Consider the following 18402-nt stretch of genomic DNA (forward strand, 5'->3'; position numbering starts at 1 on the left):
AGTCAACAATAGAAAAATTATATATTTTTCCTTTTAACTTTCCTTGGAAACGAAACAAATAAAATTTACTTATTTGAAACTACAACAAAAAAAGGAAAAAATGAACCGAGATTATACGAGAAATTAAAATGTTATATTTATAACAAAAGATGGAGTTTTCAAAAAAATTAGCAAAGATTGACTTCAAAGGAAACAATGTTTTTGTATTTTCTCAAAATACAATCTTCGATGGTATACATTTATAACTAAGGGTCTCAATATAAAGTCCATAAATGCGGAGAACGCGGTTGGTGAAATTTTACGTTTATTTATTTATTGAATTCTCTTTGGTAGATATTCAAAAAAAAAAAAAAGATTCATTTCATAATTTAATAAAATTTTAATGAGCTTCGTGTGTAATCCTTTTACAATTAACCTCAAGCTAACTAGTTTCTTATTTGGTTACACTCTAGGATGACTCGTGAAATTTTCATCACTTATTTCTTTTATGGTTAATTGTTTAGAAAATAACACTCTCTTTATAACTGAGCGACCTTTTAATTCACCAATTAAAGATCCTTTTGCCAAATCTGAAATTTTTATTAAGAAAATGTTAGATCACGATCATTTATTTTTCTTATAAATTATCGCAAATGTTAGATGATAGTTTACTACTTTATGTATAAAATTGATAAACAAGGAAGTAAGGGGCATTATTTATACAATTTTTTATAGGAAAAAATCTAAAATGTTAGCTAAAAAGATCTAAAAAAAGGACATCTCAAATCGTCTAACGAACTTTTTGCCTACATCCACTAAAAGATCATTGGCGAGGCTAGGAAGATGATAGGAAGTCAACGGGAGGTTATGCCACTTTCCTTGGAAATGCGTCGGTTTCACAAGAAAAACCACTTTGTTTGCGATCTCGGCCGGATCATTTAGTTTGAGCTTCGTGTTCCGATCCTCGAATGTTGCTTCGACCACTTGTTTATTAACCCGTGTTTCATGCTCGCACCAACGCGAGGGAGACTTATTAGACGTGACAAAGTTGCTCGGAAAAGATCTCTAACGGTTTTTATCCACTAAAGATACATCTTGACGAACCCTTGCCTCGGCCAAAGGTTAGGCTAGTAGTAGTTGATTGTAACTAGAACTCCTAAGTGTTGTATGCTTCCTTGTGTATATATACACAACCAACTGTAGCTTTGAATGTGAGGCAGCATAATAATATATTCTTGAGCCTAATATATCTCTTGCAGTATTGAACTATTAAAGCTAACTAGTTTCTTACTTGGTTACACTCTAATATCTCTCGTGAAATTTTCATCACATATTTCTTTTATGGTTAATTGTTTAGAAAATAACACTTTCTTTGTAACTGAGTGACCTTTTAAATCACCATTTAAAGATCCTTTTGACAAAACAAAAAATCTTTTTATTAAGAAAATATTTAATCACGATCATTTATTTTTCTTGTAAATTATCACAAATGTTAGATGATAGTTTAGTACTTTTATGTATCAAATTGATAAACAAGGAAGCGAGGAGCACTAATTATACATACACAACTTTTTATAGAAAAAATCTAAAATGTTAGCTAAAAAAGGATATGGCCTAATAAAAGGACATCACCTTGTAATTTTCCCAAATCAGCCCAACGAACTTTTTGCCTACATTACACCAGGCGGAAAACTCAAAGCTTACACTTAACTAACTATTCCTCGTCATCTCCGCCATTTCTCTTACTTCTTCCTTCATATAAATCACTAAAATCATCCCTCAAATTCCCTTAACTTCACCACATTTTCACCAAAAAACTCAACTTCAATGGCATCATCTATCTCCTTCTCATCTTCACTTGGTCGTCTCACTGTATTCCCACAAAAAACAGGAAATTACAAGAAACAACTGCCAGTTATTCAATCCAAGATTAGAGAGATTTTCATGCCAGCGTTAAGTTCAACGATGACTGAAGGAAAGATAGTGTCGTGGGTTAAAACGGAAGGTGATGTTTTGTGTAAAGGTGAATCAGTAGTTGTTGTGGAATCAGATAAAGCTGATATGGATGTTGAGACTTTTTATGATGGTATTCTTGCTGCTATTGTTGTTAATGAAGGTAATGTTATATAATAGTTCTTTCGTCTCAAATTATTTGTTGCTTTTTTGTGTTACACCCCCCTTAAGAAATACTCCATTAGTCCCAAAATAAGTGTCACTTTCTATATTGTTGTTAACGAAGGTGATGTTCCTGATTTTCTACCATAATTAGAATTACTGCCTCCGGCCATTTTTACTTGTCCTGTATAGTTGTCCACTTTTACTTGTCCAGTTTAGAAAACTAACAGACAATTTACCATTTCATACATGTTTTACCCTTATTATTAATTATTGAATTGGAAACTTCAACGAATTCTCACTGGCTGTGCAACTTTGATTTCAATCATTAGATGACTTAGCAATAATTAGGGGTGATATAGTAAAATTGTCATTCTATTTATAGCTCCTCAAGGGGTGTGACAAGTCAATACAGGACAATGTTAGGATTTGCCCTGATTTTCTACCATAATACTCCTTCCTTCTCAAATTATTTGTTGCTTTATCGTGTTACACGCCTTTTAAGAAATACACCATCGGTCCCAAAATAAGTGTCACTTTAGCTCATTTTATGCCCAGTAAGAAAAATAATAAATACAAGGTATAATTTACAAAGTTACCCCAGTTTATTAAATGGTTCTTGAGAATTGAACACTATTAAGAAGAAATAGTTGTTTAGTATAAAGGTATAGTTGGAAACAATTACTATTTTTTTGCCTTGAATTTCAAAAGCGACAATTTTTTGCTTAGGTGACGCTTATTTTGTGACGGAGTGAGTATTAATTAATGAGGGGTATTTTACTACTTCACCCTTATTTATGTCTAAGTTATAATCTGTCTTCATTAAATGTTTACTCTATTTATGTGTCATCTCTATTAATGACAAAATTCTACTAAGGGTAAAATAGGAAAAAGATAATTTATTGTGCCTTGAACTTCTAAGATGATAAATAATTTGAGACAACTATTTTTAGTAATCATGACAGATAATTTGAGACGGAGGGAGTTAGTTTTATGCTTTTTATATTAGTTTTTCTAATATGCAGGCCACTTGATGGGATTCTTGCTGCTATTGTTGTTAACGAACGTGATGTTAGTTTTGGACTTCTATAAATTGAAGATACTTCATTCCCACAAAAACACAATAGCATCCACAATGTAGTCATTAAAGAGTCTTGTTTAGGGGGATATTATTTTCTCAATATGTTTTATGCTTCTTATATTGCTTTTCCCAATATGTAGAAACTTGACCAAACCTTATTAAATATTATGCTCCTTTTGATATAGTTTTCTTGTTGTCTGATTCATGGTCGTTCAAGTTTTGCAATTATTAGCTTCAACATGACGCCCTTGTTATTTCATCCCAACAGGTGAAAGTGCTCCGGTTGGTGCCCCTATTGGGCTTTTAGCTGAAACCGAAGAGGAAATTGCTGAAGCTAAAGCTAAAGCACAAGGCCAATCTGGATCGACGACTACTCCTGAACCTGAAGTTGCAGCTCCATCTAAGGTTTCTTCTTCTGATGATGGGCCGAGGAAGATTGTTGCAACGCCGAATGCGAAGAAATTGGCAAAGCAACATAAAGTTGATATTAATAAAGTGAACGGATCGGGTCCATTTGGACGGATTACAGCTGAGGATGTTGAGAAAGCTGCTGGAATTACTCCAGCACCATCTCCTCCTCCTGCTGCTCCGACTCCAGCTTCGGCAGTGGGTACGCCGGAAAAAGCTGCTTCGGCTAGTTTACCGGAGATTCCCGGGTCGACAGTTGTTCCGTTCACTACAATGCAAGTTGCAGTGTCTAAGAATATGGTGGAGAGTCTTTCTGTACCCACATTTCGTGTTGGATATCCGGTTGTTACTGATGCCCTTGATGCTTTATACCTGAAGGTGAGTGATTTAAATTTGAAACTTTACATTGTGAACTCAATATAAGTTATACTTCAATTTAACAGGGTGTTCACGAGATCTTTCACGTGCTTGAGTAAGGTTGTCATAGAAATTAATTGAAAACGGCATGTAAAAGAATGATTTTATGCTTAGTTGCGTTAATTTAAATCGGATGTTGTGTTGAGTTGAGTCATGGATGGGTCGGGTGACAGGTTAGAATTTTATGTGGACCAATAAATAAAGTGCACGTGTTTAATTAAAAATTAATCAAATGTAATATAAGTGTGCCGTTAATGGAGGGACATTTTTAAGCCTGAAAATAACGTTAGGTGCAAATTTGATCCAATAGGTGGAAGGAGGACATTTCTAATGTGTTAAGCGCATTTTTGGTCCAATAGGCGCAAGAAGGGGCAAATTTGATCCAATAGGCAGAAGAAGGGCCAAATTTGATTCAATAGGTAGAAGGAGGACATTTTTGAGCCATTTCTAATACATTAAGGGCAATTTTGAACCTTTTCCGTAATTTGTTTTTAAATAAGGCGGTCACATGATTTAACATAGACTATTATATGATGCATAATAAAAGTGTGCAAATTAACTGATATGAATTGGTTTTAGATTCTGGGATTTTTGAGATGCTTTGTGATTGAATGGATAAACAGGTTAAGAAGAAGGGTGTTACAATGACTGCATTGTTGGCCAAAGCTGCGGCAATGGCACTAGCTCAGCATCCAGTTGTGAATTCCTCTTGTAAAGATGGAAAGAGCTTTACGTACAACAGCAGCATAAATATTGCAGTTGCTGTGGCGATTAATGGTGGCTTGATAACACCTGTGCTTCAGGATGCTGACAAGGTAGCGTCACTGAATCAAGTCTCCTAATTATGCAGCATTTCACGTGGTTGGTTTAAATCGTTGTTGATTCTACCAAAGATGTTAAGTTCGTAGGCATTTGGCCATGCAATTTTGGAGTTCGAATTTGAAGTTTTGATTTGAAATCCGTGTTTGTTTATGACATTTGAACAAAATTTCAACGTCAATTTGAAATTTTGATTTCAAATCCCAAATCCTACTAAAAGGTAGGATTTCACTTCCAAGTTTGTGATTTCAATTTAAAAAATAAAAATAAAACTTGACCCATACGTTTTTATTTTACAAAAAAGGATCCCTTTACTCATGCTTGACGTGAAGAGATTGTCCGTACCATGTGAGAGGATTATATATAAGAATAACTAGTTTCTGCTATTTTTGATTTATTGGACCAATGGATCTTTGTAAAATTATGCGTATTTAAAAGTTTGTAATAGCATGTAATCGCAAGCATTTATTTATAAAAGGAACGTGGAGATATGCAATTTATTAATGTGGCACCTTAGGATATTCCGATACCCTGTTTAGGTTTGCTCATTTGGTAAGATTGTATAAGAGTTGGATAGTTTTCACGAATTGTGGGTGTTTCATGTTTATGAAATAAAAGACAACTTTTGAGATCCAAATTGCATGTCCATAAACAATTTCAACTTCAAATCAACCTGATTTCAAATCAATGAAATCAAGATTCGAAATCATGGCCAAACGGGCCCTTAGAGGTAATGCTTATTTTTATCTTACATTGGTGCAGTTGGATCTGTATCTGTTGTCTCAAAAGTGGAAGGAACTGGTAGAGAAGGCTAGGGCTAAGCAACTACAGCCACACGAGTACAATTCAGGTTACTATTATTACTTGTTTTCGTTGAATTTGTACGGTTGTACCTGGATTTCTAGCTTATCTTAAGTCTACTGACGTGTTGTGTTTCCAAATTCAGGGACTTTTACATTGTCCAACTTGGGTATGTTTGGTGTGGACCGATTTGATGCTATTCTTCCTCCCGGCCAGGTAAGGGATCGGATACAGCTGACTTCTGTTTCTGATTAAATTCATTGTATTGGTAGGAAATAACAGCAACTTTAAAACTGAATGATGTTCAGGGGGCGATAATGGCTGTTGGAGCATCAAAACCAAGTGTTGTAGCTAATGCTGATGGGTTCTTCAGCGTCAAAAATAAGATGCTGGTATGTCTTGTATTCTTTTCCCATTGTTAAGTTATTTTAAGTGCTAGGTTTAACAGAAGATAATTATAGAAGTAAAATTTATTGTCACTTATCGGTGCTCGCTATAATTCGATAATGTTTCCAAAATAATTTGTCTTACTCTAGCCACTCAAAATTATAACTCACGGTTGAATTGTTATGTAAATTGTGATTAAAACAGTTCCTATTCCCTTGAATGCTAGAAGTGGAAAACAAAGAAAAATATGGTTGTTCACCATCTGTTTATTTTAAGATGCATGTTTTGTTGATTCTCAAAGGTTCCACCTCCCTTCCAAGTGCTTGTGGCAAAAACCTCCTTTCTGGCCATCATATAATCAGTTAGACTTTGATAATTTCTAATAGCTTTTGTTTGATTCTTAAATGGCTGAATCATCCTCGTTGCGTCCTTTATTCTGCTTCTTTTATCCTTGTAAATCTTTCCCTTCTGTGATACATTGCATTGTTCTATGTTGTTTCCACAAGATCTCCTCTTGTTATCTTCGAGAATCCTTGATGTATGCATGATCTTTACATCATATAACAAAAAGAAAGTTTATGAAGATTTTTTTTTTGTAACAAACTGTAAATATTACCATACCCTCAAAAGAATCACACACCTAAAGAGCCCCATCCCCCAACCACCTTCCAGGAAGGGTGCTGGGCAAATCATGTCTCAAGGACCAAGTACAAAGCTGATCAAACCTACACACTTTCTAGCCTGTTTAGCTCCTCTATACATGTTAACTCTTTCAGTAACTATACTCTTAATCTGTTGTTTGACAAAACTAGTATTCACATGCTTCTCTTTGAAAATTTCCATTCCTTGTCTGCCAAATACGATAAATCCCTGCTCCAAAGATTGCAGCTATCAGTTCCTTTTGAATCTACACCAGTGCCTCTGCTTAATGCTCTTTAATGTTGTGTTGACACTCTTCTGTGGGATCTGCGTCCCAGTCCACCCCTGAATCCCTTGCCAAAGCTCAGCAGCCTATGAACATTCCAAGAACAAATGCTGAGTGTCCTCAATGCTATCCAATCTCACATAACACACATTCTATGCTATCACAATTCAACCCCATGCCAACCATTCTGTCTTTGGTAAGTAACTTTCCCTGCGCAGCTAACCACAACATGAACCTGTATTTTGGTTGTAAAATCCTGTCCCAGATCAGTCCAGCATTGTTACATCTTGGCCTTGTTCCCATTAAAGAGTCATACCCCATTGAAATAGAGTATGTCCCTTTAGGGTTGAGACAATACCTACCATTCTGATACCAAGCTTGCATTTCTACTTTGATGTCATGTAGCTTTCTCCAATACCAGCTACTGTCTTGTGGAGGGATGTGGGTCCAAAAATCAGTATCTGTCTTCATATAAATGCCATGTACCAACTTCACCCATAACATTTCCTTCCTATGGATCAACAGCCAAATCAATTTTCCAACAGATGCCATATTCCATATTTTGCAATTCTTGATGTTCAATCCACCATACTTTTTTGGTCTACAAACAGTATCCCAAGCCACCAGCGGAGTCTTCCTCTGCTCAGTAGAGCTTCCCCCTAGAAACTCCCTACATTTCCTGTCAACTTCCTTCAACACACTCTGAGGGAGTATGAATACTGCCCCCAGAAGTTATGTAATGAAAATAATACAGAGTTTATCACCTGTAACTTTCCTGCATAGGATAAGTGCCTAGTTGATGTTGTCCTGATCTTCTCAGTGATTTTCACACAAAGTTGATGGCAGTCCAGCTTACGCCACTTCTTTGGCGACAATGGGAGTCCCAGATATCTGATAGGAAAAGTCCCATCACTAAAGCCTGTGATTTCCAGTAGCCTATCCCTTACTTCATCCTCCACTCTTGCTATGAATATGTTTATGAAGATGTTGCGCGATATCAATAGAAGAGAATCTTGTGCATTTCCTATATTTTTCCTACGTTGCACTAGATCGGTTCCCGCACTTCCTGCTTCTCAGGGTGTCTTTTTACTTTTAATTCCCTTAGTTGGTATATAGATCTCTTCAGTATTTGGTTTTGATATCTATTAAATTGCGAAAAGGGTCTAGTCTGGTAGGCCCGAGAGAGTGAGAAGCAAGTTTAAGACGAGGAATAGGTTTTCAGAATGACATTCGCCTATGTAAGTTTAAGTGTACCTAGTAAACAAGTTAAGCACTTATAGACAATGACAAGCTAGGGAATTTAAAAGAATCACGGAATACGAGCATAAATTAAGCAACTCCAAGTGTTCCAGACTTTCATCAACTGGACCTTTGTGCATGTGGAGCTAATATATATATATGTCAACGAAGATGGGGTTGGGAGATTTTAAACGAAGATGGGGTTGGGAGATTTTAAACGAAGATGGGGTTGGGAGATTTTAACTGCCAACTGGGATCTTGTTGATTAGCAAGATAAACATAGCTTTCCTATCCATTACTACATGCTCTACAGCAAATGCTGCTAATTAAGCAGACTTAATGCGCAAAAAGAGTTTCCTTTTATCTTCACAATGACTTTTGTCTGAACTTCTACTAAAGATGCTAAGTAATTTCATATCATTACGTCTGGAATGGTGAGATAGGAAAACTATTCAGTAAAGAGCAATGAAGGACCGGTTTTTTCTTGCGCTGGATTAGTTTAAATTTTACTTTGATAAGTGGGACTGGCGATTATTGTATCTGAAGTAATCCATAATCGTCAATCACATCTGAACAAGTTATGACTAGTGAAGTGCAGACGTATATGGAACTTGTTAACTCAAGCACAACAACAAACATCACGTTAACATGTCTCGTCATTTTTTGGTTATATATGGATCGAAGAACCATGAATAGAGTCTAGAGAAGAAAACTTCAATTTCATTTTGTCCATTCACATCCTATGAATCAATTTGGGGTGGTGCAAGCACCTAAAAATTACTGAAATACGATAGTCTTTGCATGCTGAGTTCTTGGGTAACATTTTGGTTTGATATGTGGTCCCCAATTTTGTGCCAATCAACCAACATAAAACGCTGATGAAAATTTTCTGATGGAAGTTACCATCTTAACAGAAAGCTCTAGATAGTGTCTTGCTTCATGTGCCCTTCCATGGGCTAGGTCAAGTTGACTTGGATGTTGATGGGCTTGGAGGTACATTAACTTTGAAACCTTTAGGCTATAATCATGATTATCCAACTAGTCTCCTGGTGTTAATTTGTGTAGTTTCTATTGATTTGGGTGGGTTTCAGTTCTAGTTAATAGCATTTTGGAGTTCATATTGCTAGGAAGCCGTGGTTTATGATGATAGTGGTTCTAATCTAATCCCTCTCATGTTTTAGTTTCCTTGATATGAAGGATTAAATAAAGTTTGTTATTCTTAACTCATCGTCCCAACTACGCAACAAAGAATCCAATGGCGGTGAGGCACATATGAACACGATTTCTTTTGTCTCTAATGTTGTTTAAAGTCTAAAGGAGACGTAACAACTATGATGCCTCAATTCCAAACTAGTTGGGATCCTTAAATGAATCCTCTATATTCATTCCACTCCATTTGGACCATTATAAAGAGGACTCTTTATAAATTGACTAGTTTTACACTGGTCATCAACCTATTGCAACCGTCATCTTTCATCCGGATTTGGAATTGACAATATGAGCTCACATAGGTACAGAGCTCACACAAGTGCAATAAGAGATACACTTCATGAGCCTCAAGAAATTATCGCTCTTGGCATGTATTTGTGGGAGGTTTTGGTTAATGTAAGCTATCTTTGGATTTAAGATTGGCTTGCTTTCTGGTTGGTTTTGGAGGGAATTAATTTTGGGTTTGGTTTTTTGGAATGTGAAATTGGATATGGTTTTGAGAAATATTCGTGTTTGAAAAATGTCACTCAAACACAAACTTTTTGGATGCTAATCCTTGGTCTTACTCTTGGAGATCAACTGTTTTATCTCACATTTTCATCTAGACATAGTGCTACAAGATATAGCATGCAACCTTGCTAATTTACCAATATGCATACATCATCAGGCACATTATTAAATAGTAACCCTTTTGACCTTTCCTCTCATTTTCACAATTTTCTGACTCTTTCGAAATCCCTCTTTCTTTTCCTTAAACTGGAAAGGCTGCTGCCCATAGAAAGTTTCTTCTGTATATTTCCCTTCTTACATGTCTCCAGTTTCCTCCATCTATTTCTCTGTCTTCCTTCTCGAGTTTAAAGTATGGTAACTTTTGGTAGAGGTATACCAAATAGCTACTGAAAGTGTTTCCTTAATCATGTACAAACGTCTGACTTATATTTTTACCTATGTTTGAAGCCCTGCATTGAAGTCTAAACCGAAGCCTTGTATGAGTTTTCGTAATCAAAGTGACGTTGTCATCATCATAAGACTATTCATACTTCACATTTTGAATATTTTACAGGTGAACGTCACAGCAGATCACCGAATTGTTTATGGCGCGGACTTGGCAGCTTTCCTTCAAACATTTTCGAAGATTATTGAGAACCCAGAGAGCTTGACAATGTAGATGGAGAGTTCAGATAAACAAAGTGAGGAAAAATCTATACCTTTTTTGCGGCTAAGACACGCTGGGGTGCTATTGCAACCGATACTGTTAACAGTCATTCTACATGTGCTAAAAATTTCCAGTTGTTCAGAGTGAAACTAGCAGTGCAATTTGGAAATTTCTGGAAAGGCGCGATAATGCCTTTTCATTTGCTGATTTTTTTTAAAGAACTTGTATTTTGATGGATTGCGAGAATTAAGCATGTTTCATATATTTGTCCACTCGTGATCTATTTTTAAAATACTCTAGGTGTTGGCATTTTCTGTTTAATCCTCTAATGCGAAAGCTCGAATTTCTTCGTGCGAAAAGACGGTAAAATTCAGTGGATGGTGAGCTCTTAGGCTGTCTTATGGAATTATTCAACTAACGCATCTCTGTTTTAAAACTGCAGAGAGAACGCATAAGAACAATAACAAGGTTTCTGCTAGGAAAAATCTCCTTTTTTCTCATTGAAACTTCATTGTAGTTTCAAGAAATAAATGAAATCACAGATAATGGTTTTGTATTCAATAGAAAGTACAATCTGTTAGAATAAAACGATAGAGAAAGAAAGAAGATCGTAGAAAAACAAAGAAAGCAGGAAAAAAGAAAAAGCTTGAGACGCGGGGAATACTTTATCAATGCATTGATTGCCTGACTATGGGGTAAAGATGTATTTCTTACAATTGCACCACCAATCTCAATGGCCAGTTGTTAAGTGAGATTATTGCTCATTAGTTTCTTGTTATATATCACGCTTCAAATCCTTTTTTTCTCTCAAGCCGAGGGTCTATCGCAAACAACCTCGGGGTAAGGTCTGCGTACATTCTACTTCCCCAGATCTCATTTGTGGAAATACACTGGGTACGTTGTTGTTGTTGTTTGTAGTTTCTTGTTATAGTTTCTATATATACTATCCGAATATGGTCGAAAATTATCATTGAGTGCATTGTCGGACAGAAGGTCAAGGATTATCTAAAATTAAACCTTGATATTCAGAATTATAGGAGTCATGAAAATGCACAGAACAAAACATGAAGAGCTACTTTAGCTGAGTTTATACTTTGCCTGATTATTTCTGAAATTCTTTTACATGACCTATTTGATACATCCAAATAGCAGTAAAACTAAATTCTCATTATTATTTTTTAAGATTTGCTCTATGGAAAAGTTTTCAGAAATTAGAAAAGTTGTGTGACTGTGTTAGCTTTAGACCTTCGGACCAAAAAAAAAAATATATATAGCTTTAGACCTTTGGACCAAAAAAAAAAAAAAATTAGCTTTAGACCTTTAGTTAAAGAGTCTTTTGGACAATCAGTATAAATTTTTTGAAATCCTTTAGCTAAATGATTTTGATCTCTCTCTTATTTTATTTTTTCTTTCATTTTTGGTTCATCAAACGGTTTTGGTGGATTTTTTTTTTTTTTTTTAACAAATTAGGAACTTTTCTAACCAAAAACATTACCAACAACCACACCAAAACCAAAATTATACTCCATGCAAATGATAAACCAAAATTGTACTCCATGCAAATGATGTCTGTCCTTTCAGGTGATGTTTGTTACTTGCATTCATATGGGCAAACACAATAAAATAGAAGCAACAACAATAATCGATCTTAATTAAATTGGAAATGGTTTATGAATTCTTTTACCTATGTCGTTTCATTAAATTCGTTTCAATCTAATGGAGTACCATAAAAATTAGGATACTATGACGGAACCTCGAATGCCAATATAACGTGTATACATGAGGGGGTAAAATAGCTTGCGTCTTTATTTTGTCCACCTTATATATCATACTATTTATTAAACGATTTTCACGTACTTGTTAGTGGTAGCCATCAATATTATTAATTTAATTGATTAGGCCATCTGCCTATTCTTTTAGGGGTCACATTTTTGCAACATCACATGTCCACTGCAATCTTCATCATAAATCAAAAGTGGTTGCTTGAAAAAGTAGTTGTGTATAAAATGTTTAAAGCATGATAGGATTGGTTCACACTCCATTAGTTTCTTCTTTTTTGAGCATTTCTTCTTTATTTACATTTTTTCATTATGGTATAGGCTTTCTTGGATCCATAACTTAGTGTGTCATTAGTACAAAATTAGGTAGTAATTTTGTTGTAAGTGCATAAAAGATGCAAATTACGTCGAGTATTTTCTAGTATTTATTTTCTATTTTTTCCTTCATTTTAAATCGTTATGGCGTGGCATCAAATTTTCTAACTTTAAATTTTTAATTAGGAGAATTTTTCTTTCTCAATTTTGTTTTTCCTCTCACAAAGGCTCAATTAAGTTCATTTCTTTAATTATTTACTAACCTTAAAAGAGCGTGTTTAATGGTTTAGTTACAATAAATCGTCTTTCTTTAGCTAAAAAAACGTGTAATAGTACTCCGTCACAAAATGGATAGTATAAAATTATTCTTCGAGAAATCACCTGTAGCTTATTTCAGTTTTGAGTATATATATCTCAAAAAAAAAATAAGAATCCATGTGTAGTAGTCCAAAGCTATGATATGTATTGTCTGCTTTTGCACAATAAATTTTATGGATTATTTTTTAGGCTAGTACCATTTGAATTTGTATTGTGCCTTATAAAACCCTTATCTTTCTTCTCCTATTTTGATGCGGGGTTCGTCTAAAGTGTCATGTGTACCCATTCTGACGGTCATTCTCTTTGGCCCCCTCGTCACGCTGCCCTCTATCATGGATATCATTCGGTATTTGAATTTATCAAAAGTTAGATATGCTTGGCCCTTATACTATATATCGTTCTTCCTGAGAGGAAAGAATATATTGCAAAAGTTCATCTATTGTCCAAAGTAAGAAACATTAAAGTGGTTGATTTAGAACTATAAAATGGGCTGTCTGGCTCTAAAAATATTATTCAAGGGCGGAGGTAGAGTATAGATTAGGGGTTCGGTCGAATTCAAAGTTTTGATTTAAACTTTATATTTTCATTAAATATTTATAAATTATTTATTTAGAATCAGACAACTTATAAATTTTAAATTATGATTCCGCCTATATGATCTTATTAGTACTTGCACGAAAATTCAACCCCAATCCAAAAGTTGCGGTCCTTGTTTCGTAGTATGTCGAACTTATCGAATTTTACAAGTCTATGGAGTAGTTGAGAAGAAATAGAAAGATGGTTAAGGAATTTTCCACAAAAATGTTTTTAACTCACCTATTTAGACAATTAGATCCCCAAATTTTCAACTCCGTTTGATTGGAAATTTTGATTAACATTGAAAGAAAAGACACTTATTCTCTAAGTAGCTTTTGCTAGTTTTTATATATTGACTAGAGCAAGTCAAGAATCACCAATGGGACTCTAAACTTTTTATTTTATTTTTCGTTAATTAGAATTTGCAATATTTAGAGCTTATAAAGGAAATTCTCCTTATAACAAGTTTTTTTGTTTTATTTTCATGGTTCAAACCTGAGACAAATTCAGAATTTAAATTCTATAAGTTCAATCTTAGAGTATTTGCATTAAACTCATTGTATTTTTTAAAATACGTATATATACTATTTATTGGTGGTTTGGTTATGTGCAGAGGAGATGCATGGATGCCCCAGTATTGTAAACGCTAATATTACCAGCAAATGAAAGATTTCTATTGCAACAGAGAGCTCAATGCAATAGATTTAGGGAGGCAAAACTAGCAAATACAAGATAGAAGAAAAGGGTATGGGAAATAGATTCTGACAGAGGATAAAAGATGAGAAGAAAAGAGACGATACTGAATAAAAAATAGCCTGCTCATTCTACTACTATTCTGGTACTAATAATGACAATATTTCCTTTCGCTGCTTCTATTCTTTTGACACCTGTCCCCTTCTAGATTCCACACAAAGCCCTTCAGCAAACTATTGGGCTATTTAATTCGATGACTGCTTCTTAATTTTATTCCCGGCCCAATGTCTCCATATTGAGCCTTTTTGGATGAGCTTAAAAAAGTAGCTTATAAGCCAAAAAAAAAAAAAAAAATAAGTTTTTTTACTTATTTTTTTAAAACATTTATGTGACGTTTTCGACTTATAATTTCTTTTAGATAATTTTAAGCCAAACGGTTTCAATTAATTTTTTGGGCTTATTTTAAGACAAAATGGCTTTTGCCCTGGATCGTACGAAACACAAAAAAGCGAAAACTTATGAGAAAACTATAAGCCAGTCAATCCAAACGGGCTCATTGTGCATTAGTTTTCACACTCTTAGGCCCAACGTCCACTTGACTGCTCACAACAATACTCCCCTTGAATTAGGAACCGTGTCCTCAAGGTTCGAAGGCTACACTTCAGTAGAATCAGCTAGTTGGAGAGGGGTAATTTGTTGCTCAGGCTGGCCAATACATTTCTTTAACATAGCGACATGGAAAACGGGATCGATTTTGGCAGCTTCAGGAAGTTCCAACTTGCACGCAACTACTCATATTCGCTTGAGTATTTTAAACGGTCCAAAGTACTTCTCGTCCAGTTTGTGTTGCTTGCTCATCCTTATCGAGTTTTGGCGATAGTGTTGAAGTTGGATATATACCCAATCACTTTCTATATAGCTATCCTCAATTCGACTCTTATCATCCAACTTTTTCATACGAGATTGGGCCTTGGAGAAATTAGCATGCAACAGATCCAGAACATCATCATGATTGAGCATGTATCTTTCTATCAAATCATCTGTAGAACTACCAAGGAGATATCGACCCACCGAGGGAGGCTCCCGGTACAGAGATTGAAATGGGGTCATGCCCGCAGTATTGGTGCATGATGTTGTACGAAATTGACCCGTAGTAACATAAACCCATTCGTGAGGACGGATGCGACAAAGCACCTCGAAATATTGCTTCGCACCTCTTGTTCAAAGCTTATTTGCTCTTCCGTTTGAGGGTGATGGCGGTGTTCATATTGTGGGTCCATTTAGTCTATTAATTTCTTGCCAAAAGGAATTTAAGAAACGTGGGTCACGATCTGTCACAATAGTGCGAGGTGGAGCATGGGGCTTGATGATGTGAACCGGGAAAGCCTCAGCCACCACTTGGGCCATGAAAGTCGTTGGTAAGGGAATAAAGTGGCCATACTTAGACAGGCGATCGACAATCGTCATAATAGTTCCCTTCCCTTTTGAGCACGACAGACTAACAATGAAGTCCATGGTGATATCTTCAAAAACCATAGCAGGAATGGGAATAGGTTGGAGTAACCCAGCCGAATGACAAGTAATGTTCTTCTTATGTTGGCACATCTGGCATGCTGCTACATAAGTCTTAACATCGCGTTGCATTCGCCGCCAGAAAAAATTCGATGATAACCTATGTAACGTGCGAGACACTCTAGCGTGTCCTCCTAACTTGGAATCATGGAATTCACTCAAAAATTAGAGGCGGAGAGGGGAATCACTAGGTAACACTAATCTCCCTTTATAAAATAGAAGACCCTCCCGAAAAGAGTAATCCACATAACTAGGATGGCCTTCAGAAATGCCCTGATGGATAGCCAACATCTCTTTGTGATTTATATTAGCTTCGCGAAACTCGTTCAGTCAAGTACGCGTGCGACCAAAAATAGCGTGCAGGGAGGCCTGAGGAACACGCAAAAGAGCATCTGCAGCATTATTGAGTTTGCCTGGATGGTAAATGATAGTGAATTAATATCCCACCAACTTGCCCAATCATTTTTTGTTGCTTGGGCGTTTGAATGACCTGCTCCGTTAGATTCTTCAATGATTTCTCATCAATCAAAATAGTAAAGCGTTGGCCCAATAAATATCGTCTCCATTTCGTCCTTTGCTCATGTGATGGCATACATCTCCCTGTGATAGGTGGATACCTTTAGCGGGCATAGTTTCTGGCTATAGAATGCAATAGGGTGGCGCCTTTGAGAAAGCATTGCACCAATCCGGCAATCCCTACTCCAGAAGCATCGGTTTCCAACTGAAATTCCTCAGAAAAATTGGACAGGGCCAAAACTGGTGTGGAACTTAAATTCGTTTATGTTCATCAAAGGATTGTTGGGATTGGGTTGACCATTTAAAAGCATCTTTCCTCAAAAATTCGTTAGCGGACCAGCAATATTGGTATAATGCTAGATGAAGCAGTGGTAGTGCCCCGCTAGGCCCAAAATCGCGAACTGCTTTTAGTATGGATGGAATTGGCCAATTTTGGATGATTGTAATCTTAGATGGGTCAACGGCAAGCCCCTGGGGCGTGAGCAAATGCCTCAAATATTCTATTTGCCTTTGTCCAAAATGGCACTTCGATCTCTTTACGACTAACTGATGATCTTGAAGTAACTGAAGCACAACAACTAAGTGCTCCAAATATAAAGCCCAGGTTGCACCATAAATGAAAATATCATCGAAGAGTACAAGTACATACCACTTCAAGAGAGGTCGGAAAATGTCATTCATCATGGATTGGAAAGTAGAGGGAGCATTGGACAATCCAAACGACATTACCAAAAATTCATAGTGTCTATCATGTGTTCGAAAGGCCGTTTTAGGAACATCTGCTGCTGCTACACGTATTTGGTGATAACCGGAGAGAAGATCTAATTTGGAGAAAACTTGAACCCCATGTAGTTCATCGAATAGTTCATCACTAGTGGGTATAGGAAACGATCCCTAATGGTAATGGCATTCAACGCCCTATAGTCCACACAAAAACGCCACATACCATCCTTCTTACGCACCAACAGCACTGGAGAGGAGAAAGGACTAGTACTAGGCTGAACAATACCATCTCCGAGCATTTCAATAACAAGCTGCTCCATAATTTGGTTCTGAAAATAAGGATAATGATAAGGTTTAACACTAACCGGAGTGGCATTAGGTTTAAGATGAATCGCATGATTAGAAGGCTGAGCCGGTTGTAATCCCAGTGGCTTTTGGAAGACCTCCACAAAGTCATTCAACAGGACCTGTAAGTCGGGTGGAATATCCATGTCACTCGAATCCTTATCCTCAACCATCATCAAATTATAACATGAAGCTATAGCATCTGTCGCTGAAAGACGTCGCAAGGACTGTAATTGAACTGGTTGTAGGTCAGTTAGAGGCTCACCAATCCATCGGGTATGCTTACCATTAAGAGTAAATTCAAATATGCGAGTGTTATAATCAGTGACCACTGGACCCAAGGTTGCTATCCAGGAAACGGCCAAAACTACATCGGAATCATGGAGGGACAGAACATAAAGGTCAAGAGTTAGTTTAGTACCATGAATCGATAATGAAGCTTCACAAACCATACCATCGCATCTCAAATGTTGTCCACACCCAACCATAACAGAAAAACGCAGAATCAACGTTATGGTTAAATTTAGAAACCTGGCTGCCCGAGCTTGAATAAAGTTGTGGATGCTACCCCTATCAACAAGAATTTGAATTGGGGAGCCGCAAACATGCCTAATAACACGAAGAGTGGTAGGAAAATTTCTACCGGCTAGATCATGATAAGAAATAGTAGATTGTTCCTGAACTTCGAGGGCCTGCAATTCCTAGGCTAGAAGTTCGTCGGAGGAAAAAGAATCAGGGAAGGTAATATTAGGGGTAGTGTCGTCTTCAAGGAGGAACAACTGGGTAAATTCTAGCACTTGTGAGTGGCGGTGTATATTTCATCACAATAGTTGCATAGCCCTTTTTCACGATGTTGTTGTATCTCCGCTGATGATAAACGTTTGAAGGGAATTTTTGGAGGTAGCAGGTACAATAGCAGAGGAGCTAGGTAAAGCCAAAAAATTGGTCGAAGGAGTTGGAAGAAGGGTTGGGGTCTTAGCAGAAGCGCGTTTCATAGGACCCTTTTCCTCATTTAATTGTTGCTCATGTA

The 18402-nt window shown here is 36.4% G+C and overlaps 1 protein-coding gene across 1 annotated transcript; it reads left to right on the plus strand.

Moving 5' to 3' along the window:
- The first annotated feature begins 1613 nt into the window (after positions 1-1613).
- LOC132041774 (dihydrolipoyllysine-residue acetyltransferase component 4 of pyruvate dehydrogenase complex, chloroplastic) lies at positions 1614-10857 on the plus strand. Its single transcript, XM_059432470.1, has 7 exons — positions 1614-2095; positions 3444-3961; positions 4624-4815; positions 5582-5669; positions 5766-5836; positions 5929-6012; positions 10444-10857. The coding sequence occupies exons 1-7, from the start codon at positions 1807-1809 to the stop codon at positions 10546-10548; spliced, it is 1347 nt and encodes a 448-aa protein (XP_059288453.1). The 5' UTR covers positions 1614-1806; the 3' UTR covers positions 10549-10857.
- The last annotated feature ends 7545 nt before the right edge of the window (positions 10858-18402 follow it).

The sequence above is a fragment of the Lycium ferocissimum genome, unplaced genomic scaffold (assembly GCF_029784015.1).
Source record: "Lycium ferocissimum isolate CSIRO_LF1 unplaced genomic scaffold, AGI_CSIRO_Lferr_CH_V1 ctg1166___fragment_1, whole genome shotgun sequence".
Taxonomy (NCBI): domain Eukaryota; kingdom Viridiplantae; phylum Streptophyta; class Magnoliopsida; order Solanales; family Solanaceae; genus Lycium; species Lycium ferocissimum.

Bases quoted from the DNA above. Each gene is read 5' to 3' on its own strand.
- LOC132041774 (XM_059432470.1), top strand. From the start codon at position 1,807: ATGGCATCATCTATCTCCTTCTCATCTTCACTTGGTCGTCTCACTGTA. The intron at 2,096-3,443 runs GTAATGTTATAT...TCATCCCAACAG, and splicing joins TGCTATTGTTGTTAATGAAG to GTGAAAGTGCTCCGGTTGGT. The intron at 5,670-5,765 runs GTTACTATTATT...TTCCAAATTCAG, and splicing joins GCCACACGAGTACAATTCAG to GGACTTTTACATTGTCCAAC.